Source organism: Pogonomyrmex barbatus, unplaced genomic scaffold (assembly GCF_055798465.1).
Source record: "Pogonomyrmex barbatus isolate J1 unplaced genomic scaffold, ASM5579846v1 scaffold3, whole genome shotgun sequence".
In the NCBI taxonomy this organism is placed as follows: Eukaryota; Metazoa; Arthropoda; class Insecta; order Hymenoptera; family Formicidae; genus Pogonomyrmex; species Pogonomyrmex barbatus.
Window position 1 is genome coordinate 7,114,880 of NW_028297127.1, and position 18,036 is coordinate 7,132,915.

At 29.8% G+C, this 18,036-nt stretch overlaps 2 protein-coding genes across 3 annotated transcripts; one reads left to right on the plus strand and one right to left on the minus strand.

Annotated features, from left to right (window-relative positions):
• Positions 1-49: 49 nt before the first annotated feature.
• Positions 50-5,116, minus strand: btn (buttonless). Its single transcript, XM_089079969.1, has 4 exons — positions 3,721-5,116; positions 2,893-3,200; positions 440-597; positions 50-371 (listed from the first exon to the last, which is right to left on the minus strand). Exons 1-4 carry the CDS (start codon positions 4,005-4,007, stop codon positions 282-284), a joined length of 843 nt encoding a protein of 280 aa, XP_088936095.1. The 5' UTR covers positions 4,008-5,116; the 3' UTR covers positions 50-281.
• A 3,013-nt stretch (positions 5,117-8,129) lies between these two features.
• LOC105429186 (thyrotropin-releasing hormone-degrading ectoenzyme-like) lies at positions 8,130-17,067 on the plus strand. Of its 2 annotated transcripts, XM_011641996.3 has the most exons (15): positions 8,133-8,412; positions 8,825-9,038; positions 9,652-10,005; positions 10,205-10,360; positions 10,498-10,806; positions 11,045-11,228; positions 11,370-11,798; positions 12,661-12,865; positions 13,214-13,467; positions 15,015-15,205; positions 15,441-15,605; positions 15,754-15,909; positions 16,128-16,194; positions 16,337-16,441; positions 16,771-17,067. In XM_011641996.3, exons 1-15 carry the CDS (start codon positions 8,391-8,393, stop codon positions 16,861-16,863), a joined length of 2,904 nt encoding a protein of 967 aa, XP_011640298.2. In that variant the 5' UTR covers positions 8,133-8,390; the 3' UTR covers positions 16,864-17,067. The 2 variants fall into 2 exon arrangements, with proteins under 2 accessions (XP_088935795.1, XP_011640298.2); XM_089079669.1 differs by lacking the exons at positions 15,754-15,909; positions 16,128-16,194; positions 16,337-16,441; positions 16,771-17,067 and having other exon boundaries at positions 8,130-8,412; positions 15,417-15,576.
• The last annotated feature ends 969 nt before the right edge of the window (positions 17,068-18,036 follow it).

Genomic DNA, 18,036 nt, shown 5'->3' on the forward strand with positions numbered 1-18,036 from the left:
TAAGAAATAAGAAATTGACCGATCATAATCGAATATGAAAAGAATAATCGATTATGATTGGTCAATTTCTTACAGCTTAAAGCTTAAATATCTATTGTGGACCGAGATTTACATAACATAAAAGATTTTCTCTCTTCTCTCTCCTCCCCTTCTCTCTATGTTGAAATAAAATTTCTCTCTAAAACACTCACTTTTACAGTTTATACCTAAATCTATACCTAAATTGTTATGTTGTTATGTACAATTATAAATTTAAATACATGTTGAATAACGATCTCAAATTATGATACAATAGTTGTTTCTTGTACATTTGTCGTACTTCCTTTCGTTCGTTTCCATTTCATACGTCTATTTTGAAACCACACTTTTACCTGTAAAGTAAATTATTTAATAAAAAAAGGATATAAACATATTTAACATATAATTGTTTATAATCTACCTGACGTTCCGTTAAATCCAATGCTACAGCAATCTCATAGCGACGCAATCGTGTCAAATAATTACTGTGAGCAAATTCACATTCAAGATGTCGGACCTGTTGCTTCGTAAATGCAGTTCTTTCTTTCCGCGGCTTGTCGCTTGTCCTTTTTGTCGTTTCTGTAATTAATAGGATAATGAAGAATTAAAGCATTTTATTTTAGATTAGCAAAATTCTCGAATTTTATATGTGAAATTATATCTTATTTTTTATTGAAAAAATATTTTTACATCGATTTTTTAATTTTAATTGATCATACTTTATCAATTCTCTAATTTTTTTATGAAAACCTTAAATATAATTATAGATTTATAAGTTACATAAATGAAATACCAAACACACACACACACACACACACACAAAACACACACACACACACATATATGTTACATATATATATATGTTTAGAAAGTTATACCATATGTGATGGTAATGGATGATGATGATAATGGAGAATTTATAATATAATTTTTAGTAAATAATTCAAAAACGACACACCATTTTGTTTCTGAATTATATATTTTTTAAATTAAACTAAAAATAAAATTTTCAAAATATAAGTACAAAATAAAAAGCGTCTTTCAGACGCTTTGAATAATACAACAATTTTTATAATACTGTTTTAAATTTTGGAATTAATTTTTTTAGAAATAAAAATGAACACAAAGAAATTAAAAAAACATTATTTCATATTTCATATTTGAAAAATTTGTCTTTAGCTAATTTTATATACAAACAAGTCACAAAAAATATATGAATTATGAACTTTTGCTTCTTTTATTATCTAAGTGCCTCATATTTTTGTTAGAATTAATGAAGTGCAATGTTTTTAACAAACATGTAACGATGTAAAGATGTATCTCTTCAGGAAACTTATATTAGTACCGGCGACTTTCTTCTATAAAGAGGTATGGAATGCAATTAGAGAAAAATGAATTTTTGTCGACACCAAAGAGCACCCTCTTTAAATAGTGTCTTGATTTAGATGCGAGTTTTCGCCTCTCCCCGTACGTTAAGAGAATGGTCCAGTTTCATCCCGGATGGTGACATAACGTATTCATCATCCGGCTTGATCTTCTTGCCGCGTAGTTTTTCGCGGCAAGATTTCACGGCTCGTCGGCGACTTTTTGTCGCCAGCCTCAGATGAAAATAGCCGCGCATACGATGCGTCAGTGCACGTTGCACCGAGGCACCCGTTTTGCGGCTTGCGAAACGCTGGAAGTGCGCTCTTTACCGCTATGCGACACGTGGCTGCCGAGAGAACGAGAATTTCTCTTTCTCTCTTTCGTTCTCTCCAGGCCCTTAACTTTGCTTCCGTGCCGCTATCTTGGCTCTAATTGCTACAACTGACGTCAATCGCGAAATCTCTCGTAGTCTACGAGAGCGATCCGCATCAATATCGAAAGTAACACGAGAGTAACATCAAAAGGAGCAGCTAAAAAGCTACATTTTATATCATCAATTTATAAACTTTGGATAACTTGATATACATTGATGTACTTGTATAATAAAAGCATAGTTATCATAAATCAAAGTGTTTTAATTATTATCGTATTTGAAGATACAGCCGTTAAAATATCCAAAATAAATAGATAAAAGAATATTAAATTATAAAATTATGTCTATTAATATACAAATTGAAGATATTTAAAATAAGGCTAATGGATTTTATTAAATTTTAATTTTAACAATTTTGTGATATCGACTTGTGTTTCTATTATTTATAACACTTTTTTAATTAAATTTTTAATATTTAATTATATATATATATATATATATATATATATATAAAATAATGTCTATTGAAACGCTTCTTTAAAGGCAAAAGAATATTCTAATTTTAATTTTAGTTGAAAAATGATTTTTTTATCTATTCTATTTAATTTATTTTTATATAAACAACATTTTGAAAGATTATTTAATAAGTTTAATAATAGACACAATGCATATTGATGAAAAATATCAGTGTAAAAGTGAAAGATTTATAACGTTTATTACGCAAGATGTGTATCAGCTCGATGCAGTTAGACATTCGATAAACATTTAGATTGTACTGGGCCTGTTATGGCCGCATTGGCGACACTAAAGACATAAAACTTACAACTGTATTGTCAACGATTTACGTTGGAAATCTGTCGAAGTTGTGCGATGCGAAATGTTTCAAGCTAATTCATTACATACAACTACATATGCAAGTTATTGAAATTTGTAACAACTTAATTAATTTGACAACAATTGAAATGGCATTTAAATAAATATCCAACCATATTTTGTAGTAAACTTCTTTACTTGAATATTAAATAATATTTAATATTCAGGAAAAGAACAAAACTTTTAATATAGTTTTAGATCAATATTTATTTGATAAAAGGTGAGTTTATTTATCGGGTTATTAATGAAGAAATAAATATTACCTCGTTCTCGATGTGGTCGTGTATTTTCTCTCAAGAATGAATTCGCGTAGTTCTCATTATACTGCGAATGCTGCATGGAGTGATACTTATTCTCGTGCTCGCGATCCATAATCGTATTCTGCAAATGAGGCATTTCCCAAGCGCGAAACATTGTCCCCGTGTTTGATGAAGTTATTATACGACGATCTTGATTATTCTCATATAATGAATTTTCAGGTTTGCTCAAAGATTTTTCATCTTCCTTTCCATTCAACTGCTCGATTATTGGATGACAATCTGCAGCATTTTGCTGGGAATATTGCTCCCATCTTATGAAAATGAAACTTTATGATTATAAAATGTAATTATGAAAACGTATAAAAAAAAAATACAAAAGTCATTTCATTTATCATTTTAATTTATTCATTTATTATCAAATTATAATAGAAATTTTAATATATAAAGCAATATATGTTATGTTGAAAGTCGTTAGTAATATTTGCTTTTTATAGATATTCCTAAATAAATATTTTAGAATGTAAGATAAAATAACATTTTTATAATTTTATAACAATAACATTAATATATATTTCTCAGTACACTACTTTGCTTAAAGTATGTTTCACTTTTGTTTTTAAATTTGTTATTTTTTTCTTGCTTTTATATTTCTTATTTTATTTAAATAAAATATTTAAATTTAAATATTAAATTAATATGGCGACAAAATAATATATCGATATCCAATTTTTCTCCAATTATTAGAATTATTAGAATTTTATAATCATGAATCTTCTTATTGTCCATTAGTCTATATTCATACATATACGTGTATACTTATTAGAATCTTACCTGCACGTGCGATAATTTTGATTACTGTCGGCGTTTTGAAAAAAATTCACGATGTAAGGCGATGGAATTAAACAAGCGGCTTCATCAGTCGTAATATCGTACTCATTGCAAGAATTCGTTGGGTTGCTCCAAGAGCACTTGTGATACCATGATGTCTCGCAACCTGTTACTGATCTCGCGTTCTGCCCTTCCATATGTAGAGATGACGGTGTCGGTGGTGTCGGTGGTAATTCAAAATGATCTGATATCCGATGATTGTTCGCAATTGTGTCTTTTGACCACGACATAGTAACAAATCAAAGTCCTAACAGTTTTAACAATTTTCGATAGTCAATTTGCGAATTTTTTATACGATTTCTTTTTGCAAATTGATAGAATAAGATTAGTAAGTTGAAAAAAAGCACAAAATAATCGAGCACAATAAATATATTTATAATATTTTTTTTAGTATTTGTTCATTTAACATTTGTTTTTTCCTACGATTTGTTTCATAAAAATCAATATTTAAGAAAAAAGACAAGAATATTAAAATTTCTAATTATATTTATATCTATTCGAAGAGAAAAGTTTTCGTCAGATATAATAAAAGAAATACTATAAAAAAGGCAGAGTAAAGATTATATAATGATAATATTTTTCACACTTTTCGGTTCATATATTTTTACTGCGGCTCTTATACCTATTTTCTTAATAAGATTATGTAAAATTCCGAAATTGCATTAAAATATAATTTTAAATGATAACATAAAATGGATCACTGTATATAATATTTAATCTATTGTCACTTTATCTCATTTTTGAAAAAGTCACATGGATGAGCACAGATTCACCGTAAGATCACGCACAGTCGCGCGGATGGATGCGAATTGCGTTAGTGTCTACTGAGAAATGTCAAACGAGCACATGCGACGACGTCGTCATAGGGTCGCGAGAACGTCATGGAGAATATTGAGAACGTTGAAGGAGAATCGTAGGAGTAGGGCTACGGAAGCTCCAGAATCTTTTTTTACGTTTCCCTCAGTTTTTTGGCCAATCATGGAACGTGAATTGTTCCTCGCGGCCAAAGTGGTTGGTCAGCAATCGCGAAAGAATCTGAATGACATACGAGGCGACTGCGGAGTTTTTTGCTCCGAATCATATATTTGTCGAGAATTACAAGAATTTTAGACGGTACGTATATATATATACGTGAGATATTGTTCTTTTGTGAAATGTTTTATGTGCGCACCGTTAAATTCTCAATGATATTTTTCTGCGAATGTTAAACTTTAAAGTAAGATAAAGAATTAGAAATATAATTTAGAAAATTAGAATATGTTATAAAATCTATTTAAAATATCTGTAAAAGTTTAAAATATCTCCTTTATAAACTTAAAATTAAAATATATTTTTAAGTATTTTTTTCTTCTCAAAGTTTTCAAATAATCTTCTCTCTTTATCCAAAATAAAGAAAACAAAAATAAAATATTTTTATTAATATTTAAACATTTTTAATAATCAGTTTTATTAATATATATTATTAATATATATTTGTCTTTTTATTATATAGTTTATTTGACATTACGTAATTCAAACATGATCGAAGCTTCTCCCCTCTTTTGAAATGTGATACTAACGTCCTACTAACTTCCGACTAGGAGACAAGTGTGACATACTGTGTTAGAAAGGAAGAAATCATTCGTTTCGGTTGTCAAAGATTTTTTAAATCTAGTAAGAGGAAGACAAAACTTATATCTATAGTAAAGTATATTTAAGATTATTGAAAAAATAAAATTGATTTATCATATACATTTTTAATTATTAGTATATTCATTTTTTCACGCTAACTTATATACGATTTCAAAAAATTTTAATTAAAAATTTAATTTTTTTAATATAAAATTAGATATGAATTCCTCAAATTTTTGTTTATTATATGTAATTTATTTTTATTTTTATTATATGTAAAATTGTAGTTTTTATTTTTTCATTATTATATAAGTTTGATTGTTTTCTTATTAAAATAATATATTTATAATATTTATAAGCATTAGTTTGTCAACATTTTTAATGACGTAGCTTCAATAAATGAAAAATTTCGATTATATATTAATACAAATATATTGAAGAAATCTGAGATTATAAAAAAGATTTTAACAGTTAATTTATGATGGTATTGTATATATAATTTTAATCTTTGAAAATAATAAACAATATGATAATAAAAAAATTAAATCTTTATAGTATATTTAATACTAAGAATGATTGATTCTTTACACTGATGTTAACAATGCACTCTTTTCAGTAATATACAAGTAAATTAACTATTTATGTATAATTTAATTATTATAAATTGAATAATTATTAATATTAAAAGTGTAAAAAACATAGATTCATTTAAATGCAATCTTTCTATTAATAGTAAGATAAGATTTTATTGACGAGGATTGGGAAGATATGAAGGAAAGAAATGAAGCTGTTTTCTTTCTCGAATCGATTCATTCACGAATTCATCGTCGGTGTTTCATTGAGGTTGGCTATTATTCCATCAACGAGGAGCGTAAGTCAATCTCGGTAAAGGCCCACCTAACAAAATACGGGGGGTAGAGAGAGGAGAGAGGGAGGGAACGAAAACTGACAGCCGCGCAAGAATGAGAGAATAGGTGGATGGGGCATCGGCCGGAGTTCGAACGTGGTGGCGGCATTTCGAAGGGTCGACTCCTTCTCGAGGATCACACGTCTCCATTAGTCATCGGCATTGTTTGGCTTCCTTTCTCGGATATTCGCACCTCCTCCGAATATGGCTCACGCGTATGATACCGAAAGAGACGCGTCGAGAGGCCTCAACCACCTCGCCGAGATACTCGGCTCGCGGCACAGGAAGCGAAATTCCCTGAAACACGAGACACTCCTACTGTGAAACGGTGCCGAGCAGTCTACGAGGACGGGAACGCCCGCTCGAAAACATGTTTCCCAAATTTCACATCTTGCGGCTGGTTTTTCCAGCATTTTCCATACCAGAAAACATTGGAACATTGGAGTTTAAGCTATAAAATTGCATTATAAAGGACGATTCGAATATCATCATCATTATCGATTGTGTAATACATGTTAACATTTTTATTCGTAAAAAGAGAAAATTAAATAAAATATCTACATTTTAGAGAAATAAGAATAAATATATATCTATTTAAAATAATAACTCATATAACACGTATCACAAAAAAAAAGTTTTTTTTTTTAAAGATATTTTTGAAGTCTCCTTTCTTTCTGATTAAGTTTTTATATTTTGTTAATTTTAAAGAATTTAGTTTATTTTTGTGATTCAAAATCTTTTTCTGTAATTTAAAATCTCAAATTTATTTATTAAAGTCATAATTCTTGTAAATATAGAAGATTCTTAGAAATATAATTCTTAGAATTTTATTGTTTATTATTTCTTAATATTTTATCAATTTCCAAGATTCTTGATTTTTACAATTGAAAATCTATAATTTTCGGAATCGCGATTTTTGGAGACGTTCAAAAATGTTAAGTATATCATAGCGTTCGTTCTTCCCACGAGTTTTATTTTTCAAGGCAGATGCTTAAAATAAACAATATCTCATGAACTGAATTTTTTTGTGAAACCAAGCTCGAAGTTTCGTGGGACGTAACGTGAAAAAAGCGAAATCCCACAATGAACATTGTCGCGGGCTCGACCGAGTCTTCTGTTGAGTATAAATTCATGAGTGTAGATGTCTGGCTTTCTCATCAACAGTCGAACGTGGATTCTCATGTAACTAACTCAAAAGTTAAACGTTGATGCCGACATATCTACGGATCATAGTCGCAGCACATTAAACGCACATTAGACATCCACATATTCGTTGCACATAATCCAATCGGCCTATAAGAAGAATTAACTTCTCACTGAAAATATATAAAAAAATTAATAATAATAATTAAATTAATAACAAAAACTATTTTGTAATTTATAAAAAATTGCAATGTTTTTTTCTGTTACGTAAAAATATCTCATAGTTTATGAAGTTAAATCCTATATGAATGTATACCGAGAGATTTTAGATAAATAATCAATTAATTGATGTGACATTGTGACATCTAATTAAACGCTCGTTGTCTTAAAGTTTGCCCGTATTCTGCCCTATATTTTTGAGATTGGCAAATTTTTTTTTTAGTACCAGCCAATTTTATCCGTTTTGTCTGATGGCTGATTTATGCGCGAAATGAACTTCCTAAACTTCTTCTTCGACTACTTATCGAAAGTCTATAAATTAAGAACAGCATCTCGGGTAGTACTATTGGTTGGCAGAATGTGGTTTGGCCAGACGTTAATATATGTTGGCTGACAGTTTATCAATCAATATATGTTGCTCAGGGCGAGATGACGGAGGTACTCGTATATTCTTGACGACGATATTGCATAACGAGATACACACTCGTCACGACGGCTCACGAAAATGTTCCAGGCGAATGGCGATCTACAATAAACGTCGGAGTAAAGTACCGAGGAGGGAAATGGTGTATAAGTGCCTCCCGGGGTATTTTTGGCGGACGTATCTGGCCGAACCACGAGCCCTTGACGCGTGTTCTGCCTTTTGAACGCAGTAGCCGCCGATTACCCGTCGCGGCGATGTTCGTTCGATCGCTAAATCCTGCGGGAGCGTAGCACCCCTTTGACGACAAGCATGGAGAACAACCCAATGCAAGGTAAAAATAGAGTGACGTCGAGAGGAGAAATTAATTAAAAGATGTAATGTGCAGTGCAAGAAAGAAGAACCCACTCGAATTTAAAATATAAATAAATTTTAAGATAATCGATCTGCTATCGATTTGTACAAAACACTTGACAACTTGTATAGTATATAACTTGTATTTTCACGTAAATATAATTATTTTATTTTATTTGTAAAAATATAGTTAATTCAGATATTTATCAAACACGTACTATATATGCCAATTATGAATCCTGATAAAAATTATATTAATTATATGCTATGCAGAATTGAAAACCGATCGATACGATGGTTGCTACTATTCTTATTTAAGCTGTTTTGACAGTTCATTTGACGTTCATCAAATGAACATAAGTAAAATTTTGCGAATGAAAACGATGCTTCAGGAACAGCTTACGTTAGACATCGCGGATGGCACGTGAGAAAGCGAATCGCGGTGGTGATACTCATCTGTGTCGGTTCGATGATCATTTACTGGTTCGTCAGTTCGAGCATGGAAAATCGGCGGGATAGTAGACACAGGGGGTCGACCGGTGGGAAGCCTCGTAAAATGGCCCATTTGGAGAGGCTGTCCGATCAGGTTTTACCGTTAGAATACACGTAAGCATAATGATCAATATATCTCTTACTTCATTTGTTCGATTATTGAAAAACTAGAAACAAAGAAAAGAAAATTTTTTTTTACAGAAGATTTTTTTGTATATTATATTTATATAATATATCTTTAAATTACATTTTTTTAGATTTTAATAGAAATAAAGTGATTGTTTTCTCAAATTTAAAAATTTTTCCAACATTAAAGCTTTTAATTATAACAAAAAGGGGAGCTATATTTTAATGCTGCGACATTTAAATAAATGCGTGTTTTCTCTAATTCTATATTTATAGTTGAGATAGAGTATACATTAAGTAGTTATCATTGTGTTACGTCAATGATGACGTAAATGTCTCACTCCATGCCGTAGCTATCATTAGTGATTGACATTGTAGACAAACTAAAATATTTACACACAACTTACTTAAGCTACGACTAAGATTAATATTAGAAACCAAACACACAATGTAATAGTCAGATGAATAGCCAGATTTGCGTTTTGAATAACTAAAATAATACAAATATAAACTTTTGAAACAAACAAGATAACACAAAAAATTAATTTTTATTATTTTTATTTTTTAATATTACATCGCAATTTTTTCCTTCTCACTGCAGTTTGAAAATATTGCCCATACTAGAAGAAAAAAATTTCACGATGATTGGTGACGTACAGATTCAGTTTTATTCCAAAGTACCTACTAAGCATATACGATTTCATGCCCATAAACTCTCCATAGAAAATATTAGCGTGGAGGAATATCGTTCGACGAATTCATCGAATATAACAAACACGTACATTAACGAATACGTCATGACGGATGACGGAGACTTTATTGACGTGTTCTTTTTACATCTACTGATAGCAAGAGAGACCTATATTTTAAAAATAAAATATATAATTCCGTTACGTGAAGAGCCAAGAGGATTTTTTAGGAGCGCTCACGTAGATCATGCTACAAACGAAACTAGGTAACAATTCGGTGCAAAAGTGTGATATTTAATATTAACTTAATTAATATTATAACTTAATATTAAGTTAATATTAACTAAATTATATTATATTTCTTGAGACTGCAATATAATATGTTAGTTTCACAAATCTAATTTATTTTTTATATTTAATGTAATTATTTTAATTGCATTTTGCGAAAAAAAATTTTTTTTTTAGATGGATAGCCGTATCAAACTTTTCTCCAGACTACGCTCGAAGAGCTTTTCCATGCTTCGACGAACCGTGGATCAAGACACCATTTCGCATTTCGATTGGCAGAAAATTTAATATGAGATCGCATTCAAATTCGATGCGTAAATTCACCGAGGAAATGTAAAAAGAGAACGATTCAATTGCTGTAAAATATATCGTTAATCGCAATCCTCCGATTGCTACAAAGTTTTATTTATGTAATCACAAAGTTTAGTTAAAGAATAATCCGAATTTAATCCAATCTTCTTTTTCCTCAGACATGGCATGCCAGGATATGTCTGGGATCATTACGAAAAAACCTTTCGGATGCCTACTTACGTGGTCGCCTTTATGGTCACTGATTTTTCAAGTTATGACATTGCTGTCAACGATCGACCATCGCATACGATCTATTCCAGAAAAGAGATCGCAAATGATACAAAATATATCGGCAATTTAATATCAAAAATTGTTCGTGCAATACAAAACCTTACCGATTGCTATTACGAATTAGATAAGTTAGATGTGATCGTGGTCCCTAAGCTGGCATATATTGCAATGGAAAATTGGGGCCTTATAACATTTCGGTAAATAAATTAATCTTTTATAATAGTGAAAATTTTCTTATAAAGTTTATTAAATAAACATATTAAGTAAACATATTATCTTCCTCGTATATAATTTATTTTCCTCAATAATAATTTATAATCACTGTTATTTTACAACATGTGTATATTTTATATCGTGTGTATATTTTTGTTGTACAATAAACTAATTAACAAAATTTTATATATAGACAATTAATAATTACATTGATATTTTTAGAGAGGACTTTATTCTCATAAAAAAAAACGATAATATGTTTGAATCCGAAAAGTCATTTATTACTATCGTAGCACACGAAGTTGCACATCAATGGTTCGGTAATTTGGTAACGCCGAAATGGTGGGATGAAGTGTGGTTGAAAGAAGGTTTTGCCTCATTTTTTGGACATTTAGCATTAAAACTGGTAAGATGGATAAGTCAAATTTCTAAATTGTGCTAATTTAAACTTTACTATAATTTCAGGCAAATAAGTTGTTATTTTTATCATTGCATAATTTTAGTATTATGGCAGTTTACTCGCTTATTAACTCGCTTGGTCTTTTAGCTCGAGCCTGCATTCTGGGATTTGCAGGCCAATTTCATGATCGAATGTCACAGAGTGTTTGACAGCGACGCCAGCGAAACGGCACATCCATTACATATTGATATGAGGAAACTAAGTAAGCTCACCGGCATCTTCGATTTGACATCGTACGTCAAGGGTAATTGTATGGTGCACATGATCTATCATTTTCTGGGCGAGCGGATCTTCCTCTCATCTATGCGCCACTACATGCGCATGTATCATTATCGGAACGCCGATCAGGAGGATCTCTGGAGCGCTTTTCAGATGGGAATCGATGGAGCGAGCGGACTACCGGCTTTCTCAGAGCTTCCCATGAAGGACGTTATGCGAACTTGGACGTATCAGGCTGGCTTCCCTGTCTTGCGCGTTCAACAGAACCGAGAAACCGGTGCGATCGAGCTTACGCAGGTGCGCCGATCGCAGATCGATCTCCGGGCGTTTCTTCATCTTGTTCCATCGACGACAAATTATTTATCGATGGACTGCATTTACGACGATATTAATCATCATTATTCTTTTAACGCGATGAGAAAAAAGGAAGCTGGTTTTACTTTACGAATAAATTATACAGAATTCAATCTTTTTCGGATCCTTCGATTAATCTAAAATGGATTTTTTTCTTAGCAAAAACGTAATTGAGTTCCATATTTAATTGTAATTTTTTAATTTTTTAAATTAACAGTATTATATTAAAAAAGTATAAATTTGATTTTATATATTGAACGCAGTAGATATCATACATCGCACGATATAAAAAAAATTTATTTCGTTTTTTTTCTATAATATTATAACTTTTCTATAATATTATAACTATTTACAAATTAATTTATAAATATAAATTGATAACACATATTAATTATTATATATATGTAGGAAATATATAAAATGTAGAAAATATTAAATTTAAAAAAATTATAATTTATTTGCATAAATTATAATTTTTTTAAAATTTAATATTTTCTACATTTTATATATTTATATATATTTTATATGTTATATATGTTTATATATGTTTTAAAATTATAATTTTGTCATACAAAAATTGATGAAAAAAGAAGAAAGAAAGAGAAAGATTATACGGAACATTACAGATAATTTTTATGAATAAAATTGCAATTTATAAACTGCATTATTATATTATAATAGAATCTTATTATATTATAATAGAATTATTATAATATATTAAATAAACAAGTAAAATATATAATTATGGAATGTATATAATTGACGTTGATAAAAATTGCTCGATTATGCGATGTTTATGTTTCAGGACCGATTTTATCATTATGGCCTAAATAGTACGAGCGAAGAGTTATGGCACATCCCGTTGACGTGGACAACCGAAAATGAACAGCAATTTGATAATACCCTGCCGAAGGCATGGATGATCAAGAAACGCATGAAAATTAACGACACTGCTTTGAGCTGGGCGACTTCCAACAACCAGTGGATTCTGTTCAATATCAATCAAACGGGTAATATCTACTGTCGTAATATTCGCCGACCAATTAAGAAGATAATATCTAAAGTAATATTTTTACTGACAACGTGTGTGTGTGTGATTGGTGTCGATCAATTTGGAAATAAATTCGTGTCTTCATAATCTTTTATAAATTTATAAAGAATGAATTGTTTCATGATGATCAAAATGATCAAAAATTGTCGAGAAACATAAATACTAGAATCTAAATAAAAAATGATACCATTGCAATATCGAACAAGAAAGATTAATAATTTATTAATTATAGTATTTCTTTGTGAAAACTGTTGTTAATTTATCCACAAGAAGTCTCTTAATAATTTATCTTTTATTTTATTATCAGCATTGTATCGTGTCAACTATAATGTAGAGAATTGGAAATTGCTATCAAAATCTTTCCGAGTTCTGCCGGAAATAACCAAAATACAAGTGCTAACTGACTCGTCTGCGATGGCTAACGCCGGATTGCTTGATAAGAAAATCATGTGGGACATCCTTAAGAAAGTGGAAACGGAAAGTGGAGAAACATTGTGGACACCCGTGCTGCCTTTATTGACTACCATTCAAAGTCATCTTTGGGATTCAAATTTGTTCAAGGTAATGTTTAAAGCTACCGTGATATTTGAGGTAGATTTGTGTACAATATTTCAATAAGAAAGTGCAATTTTTTTAATTATCGACCATTCGACAACAAGTTATCGCACACCGGGGAATTCGTTAATCTTCTGCAATAACATTTCAGATTTTGATTCTGTCAAATTCGTTTGTTCTTCCGAATAGAGTCTTCTATACGTGATTGTAAAGGCGAGCACATTTCCTTTTATTATTAATTTATACACGACCGGGGCGCGATAAGATATGCGAGATATAATTGACGTCGCCTCGCGCGATCTAAATCGTCCGCTATGCAGTTCTGGCTTATGTCGTTATTACGCGCAGTTAAGGCTTAAGTATGGCATTATAAAGCGTATGATTATCCCTGGGACAGATATATAAGTGATCATCGACCCATCGGCCGTCGTTACGATTCGACGTTCTCAATTAGGTCGGAGGACTCAATCATTATTTGCACCGAAATACGAAATACGAGGCACGTAACATTTAATTAAGCACTCGCGCCGACCAATGTTGCCGTAACAGTTCCCTTTTCACAGAAGCCATTATTGCAAAAATATACGAGAAGAGAGGCACCGCGAGTTGAGAGGCGGACCTCGCGGTTTCTTCAGGCGCTCCGCGTCCGTAAACCTAACGTGCCAAATTAAATAAATACGTTGCGGCGTATCTCTGCGTTTTAATCCACCCGGGTTTATTGCTCGTAAATTCTGGATAAATGGAATTACTTACTCTTACTTCTTGTGCGAATCAACCGCAGATCTCTATAATGTTGCGATAAATATCGCTGCCGGTTACTTTACCTTCCTCTTCGCAGTTTCCCAAGAACACTTTGATGTTTTTAAAGACGGAATCTTGAAACGGGAGAGTGATATTCGCTTGACACGGTAGTAGCGGATAGTTTTTCTTTGAAAAAAAAAAAAAACAAGACACATATACAGATTAAAAAGAAAACAACTTTTTAACTACATTTTAAAATAATAATTTTAAAGCTTATTATGTACATATATCTGGCAATGTTTTTAAATTGTCATAGATTTTTTTTACGCTTATAAATGTCGAATTAATCTTTTTGTAATGCCACGTCATCTTTAAGAATCACATACTCATATCTAAATTTTTAAGTCTTATTTTATTTTTACTATAATTTAGTAGCATCTTACTAAGTTGTATTATTCTTTGATACTATGAATCTGATTTTATAATAAGAAGAGTCAAGACATATCAGACGTACAATTTTTGTAATAAATTATTAAATAATAGAAAATTGTTATTTCATATTTTATGGTCAATATTTGTTAAAGCATAAAAATATTTTAGTTATAGATATTGAACTATACTTGATGTGTATTAGAAGGAAGCCTCTTGTTCTACATAATTTTAAGTTTAAAAGATCTTGATATGATTAATTAATTAATTAATTAATTAATTTATTTATTTATTTATATTATTAAATTTTAAAAAATTTGTATATTTTCGTTTTTAAAAAATTTTTTTATCTAAATAAAAAAACAATAATTTGATTTTTTCAGTTTGTCATGTGCAAGCTTATAGATAAAGTATATAACAAAATAGCACCGACGGTGATTCAGAAGGATCCTATGTTATGGGTACACTTTGAGATTAACGTAATAAAATCGGCATGTTTGGTAGATCATCAAGCATGTTTAATGGCAGTCCACAAATTTGCTCGAGAAATGTTACAAAACAAATCATTAAACTCGTATGTATCATCAAGCTCAAAATTTCAAATTTTTACTTTTTATAAAACATAATTGTTCATTTATAAGATATTTCTTTCAACACGCTTTTATATTAATCTTAATTGAAAATCTCTATTAACATTAATCGGAAATTACAGAATCGCTCTTATTAAATATAAAATAAAAATAGATATATTTTTTAAAATATTACATTAAATATTATTGTGATAGAAGGAAAATTATCTATTAAACTAGTGTACCAAAGGAATTTCGCGATTGGACATATTGCATATTCATGAAACTTGCCACGGAAGAACAATGGCTGACACTTCTGAAAAGATATAATGAATCAGTGGCACATGATAAGATAAATCTTGCTTTCGCGTTAGGATGTCATTCCAATGCAAGTCTGTTGCAAAGGTATTATATATGGTAAACTAATACAATTATTTAAGCTAACATTCTTAGACAAGTATAATACAATATTAATTAATATTAATTAATATTATAATATTAATAAATATGCATTATAATTTTTTTTATTTTGTAATATGACAAATAATTTTAGATATCTGTCCATAATGTTTTCACAAAGAAATATAACTGAATATGCTGAAAATGCTCTAAAGTCTGTGGCGATAAATCCAAATGGATATCACATTGCAATGAAATACTTAACTCAACATTGGGATAAATTTAACATAAATAAAACAGAAGGAAATCAGTAAGTTAAATTAAGTCTATAGTTAACAATAAAAAAGCTATTCTGTTTTAAATTTTATATTGAAAAAAATAAAACTTAAAAATTTTGAAAAAATCTTGAAAAAATTTAAAATATTTAAATATTTTTTAAATATTAATTATTTTTCTATGCATTTTATATAATCGTTCAAATATTGTTGTCCAATATCCGTTGTGACATTTTCATTATTATATTTCTAGTCCGGATGTTATAACCAGTGTATTGCTTTCCTTGAAATATATTCATCAAAAAGAAGACGTGGAAGCGGTAAGAAAATTGTATGAGTAGTGAAACTTAACGAGAATCGGAAAATAAATGATAGTGTTCCCTGAAAATTAATATTATATGTTATATATATAAAAAATGTCAAATCGTTACGTAACAGACATGTTGTTCTTTTCTTTCTCAGCTACTACAATTAAAAGGCAAAAACAAAAAATACGACGCCGTAATTGAACATATTATTAATAAAGTTGAGACCAATATCGCATGGTATAAGAAGGAAAGAAATGAGGTAACTGTCGAGTCTAGTTCATAAAACGAAAAAATAAAATGAATTCTGCACTTGAAAGTTAATTGTTAATTATTTGATTTTTAAATTTGCACGCTTTTTTATTTTTACTGTTTTAATTGACAATTAATTTAGTATCTAGTAAATTTTGATGCATTTATCACCATTTAGTAATTATAATTTACATTTTACTTTTACAATAAAGAAAGAATGAGTATATATATAGATAATAAAGAGTGTTTATTTAATTTGTAGCTTTTAATATTATTAATTAAAAAAACAATGTATTTATTTGTAAATTATAAAGATTCTTGAATATATTTATTCTACAGACATTGAAGATAATTGAAGAAATTTCTATGGAATTTGCCGACACGAGAAATTGCAGAAAACAAAATATTAATGAAAATATATTAAAAATTTAATCGAATGCAATCATGCAATTATTCAACATGAACAAAATAATTATAAGTAATTATAATGAAATTAGTACAGATTGTACAGATTTTGATGCCATGACATTCTAATCCAGAAATAGATTTTTATCGAATTAATTTTTACCAATAAAAATAATTTAACAAAAAAATATTTTGTATAGAATTGAATAAAGAAAGCTTTTAAGAAATTATATATTGCAAGTGTTGTTACTTTTTCTTTCAAGCTGAATCAGTACAAAATCCGAAGTACGTGTATAAAAATACATAAAATATACTAGAATTAAGTATAATTAAGAAAATAAGATTTTCTTTTATTTTTGATTTTTTTAATTTGACTTTTTAGCCTGACTTTTTATCTCTCAAGTATAATAGACTTTTTATCTCTCAAATATAACTATAGAGCTTAAGGCAAACAGAGCTAAATCTTGATATCAAAAGTGATCAGTATTAGAGGCTATCGCATCATTGATATTAAAATGAAGCGAGTGTCGATGACATCAGAGTATCGTTAGCACCCCTCGAGGGATACGAAAGTGTCGCAAGTTCTTACTGCAAGAGGTGACGGTCCTAACCGGACAATAACGAGTCGAGGTTTCGTGTGGTCGGAGAATGTTGCTAAGTAAGGGATTGATTCACGGGCAGTTATAATACCGCCAAACCGAAGAGCCCTAATAGATTCAGGTCAATGCCACTACCGTTCTTCGAAGTCGTTTATTATGTGGGAAGAGCGGGCCCCGTTCTCATGCCACACAGGTCGCCAGTAACCTGTGTGTGCAGCGGGCTCCGTGTCGAGAGAATTCGCTCGCTGCTACGCCCAAAGTTAAGATAGAAGGACCCTCTGAGAGAATCCCTCTTCCCTCGCATCGTACTTTCTTTTATTCTGCATGTGTCTTGATGAAGATCATTGGACAAAAGCTAAACGCGCTTCATTTATTTTATATATATATATATATATATATATATATATATATATATATATAATTTTATATGTAAATATATATTAATTTTATATATATCTATATGTACATTAATTAGTACATTAAACTGTCAAACTCTTGATCCAATTAAATATTATGACTGAATTAGATATTGATTAATTTTTATAACTTTAGATACATTTTTATTTTCTATTGTAATAAATTTAATTTTTTATATTAATAA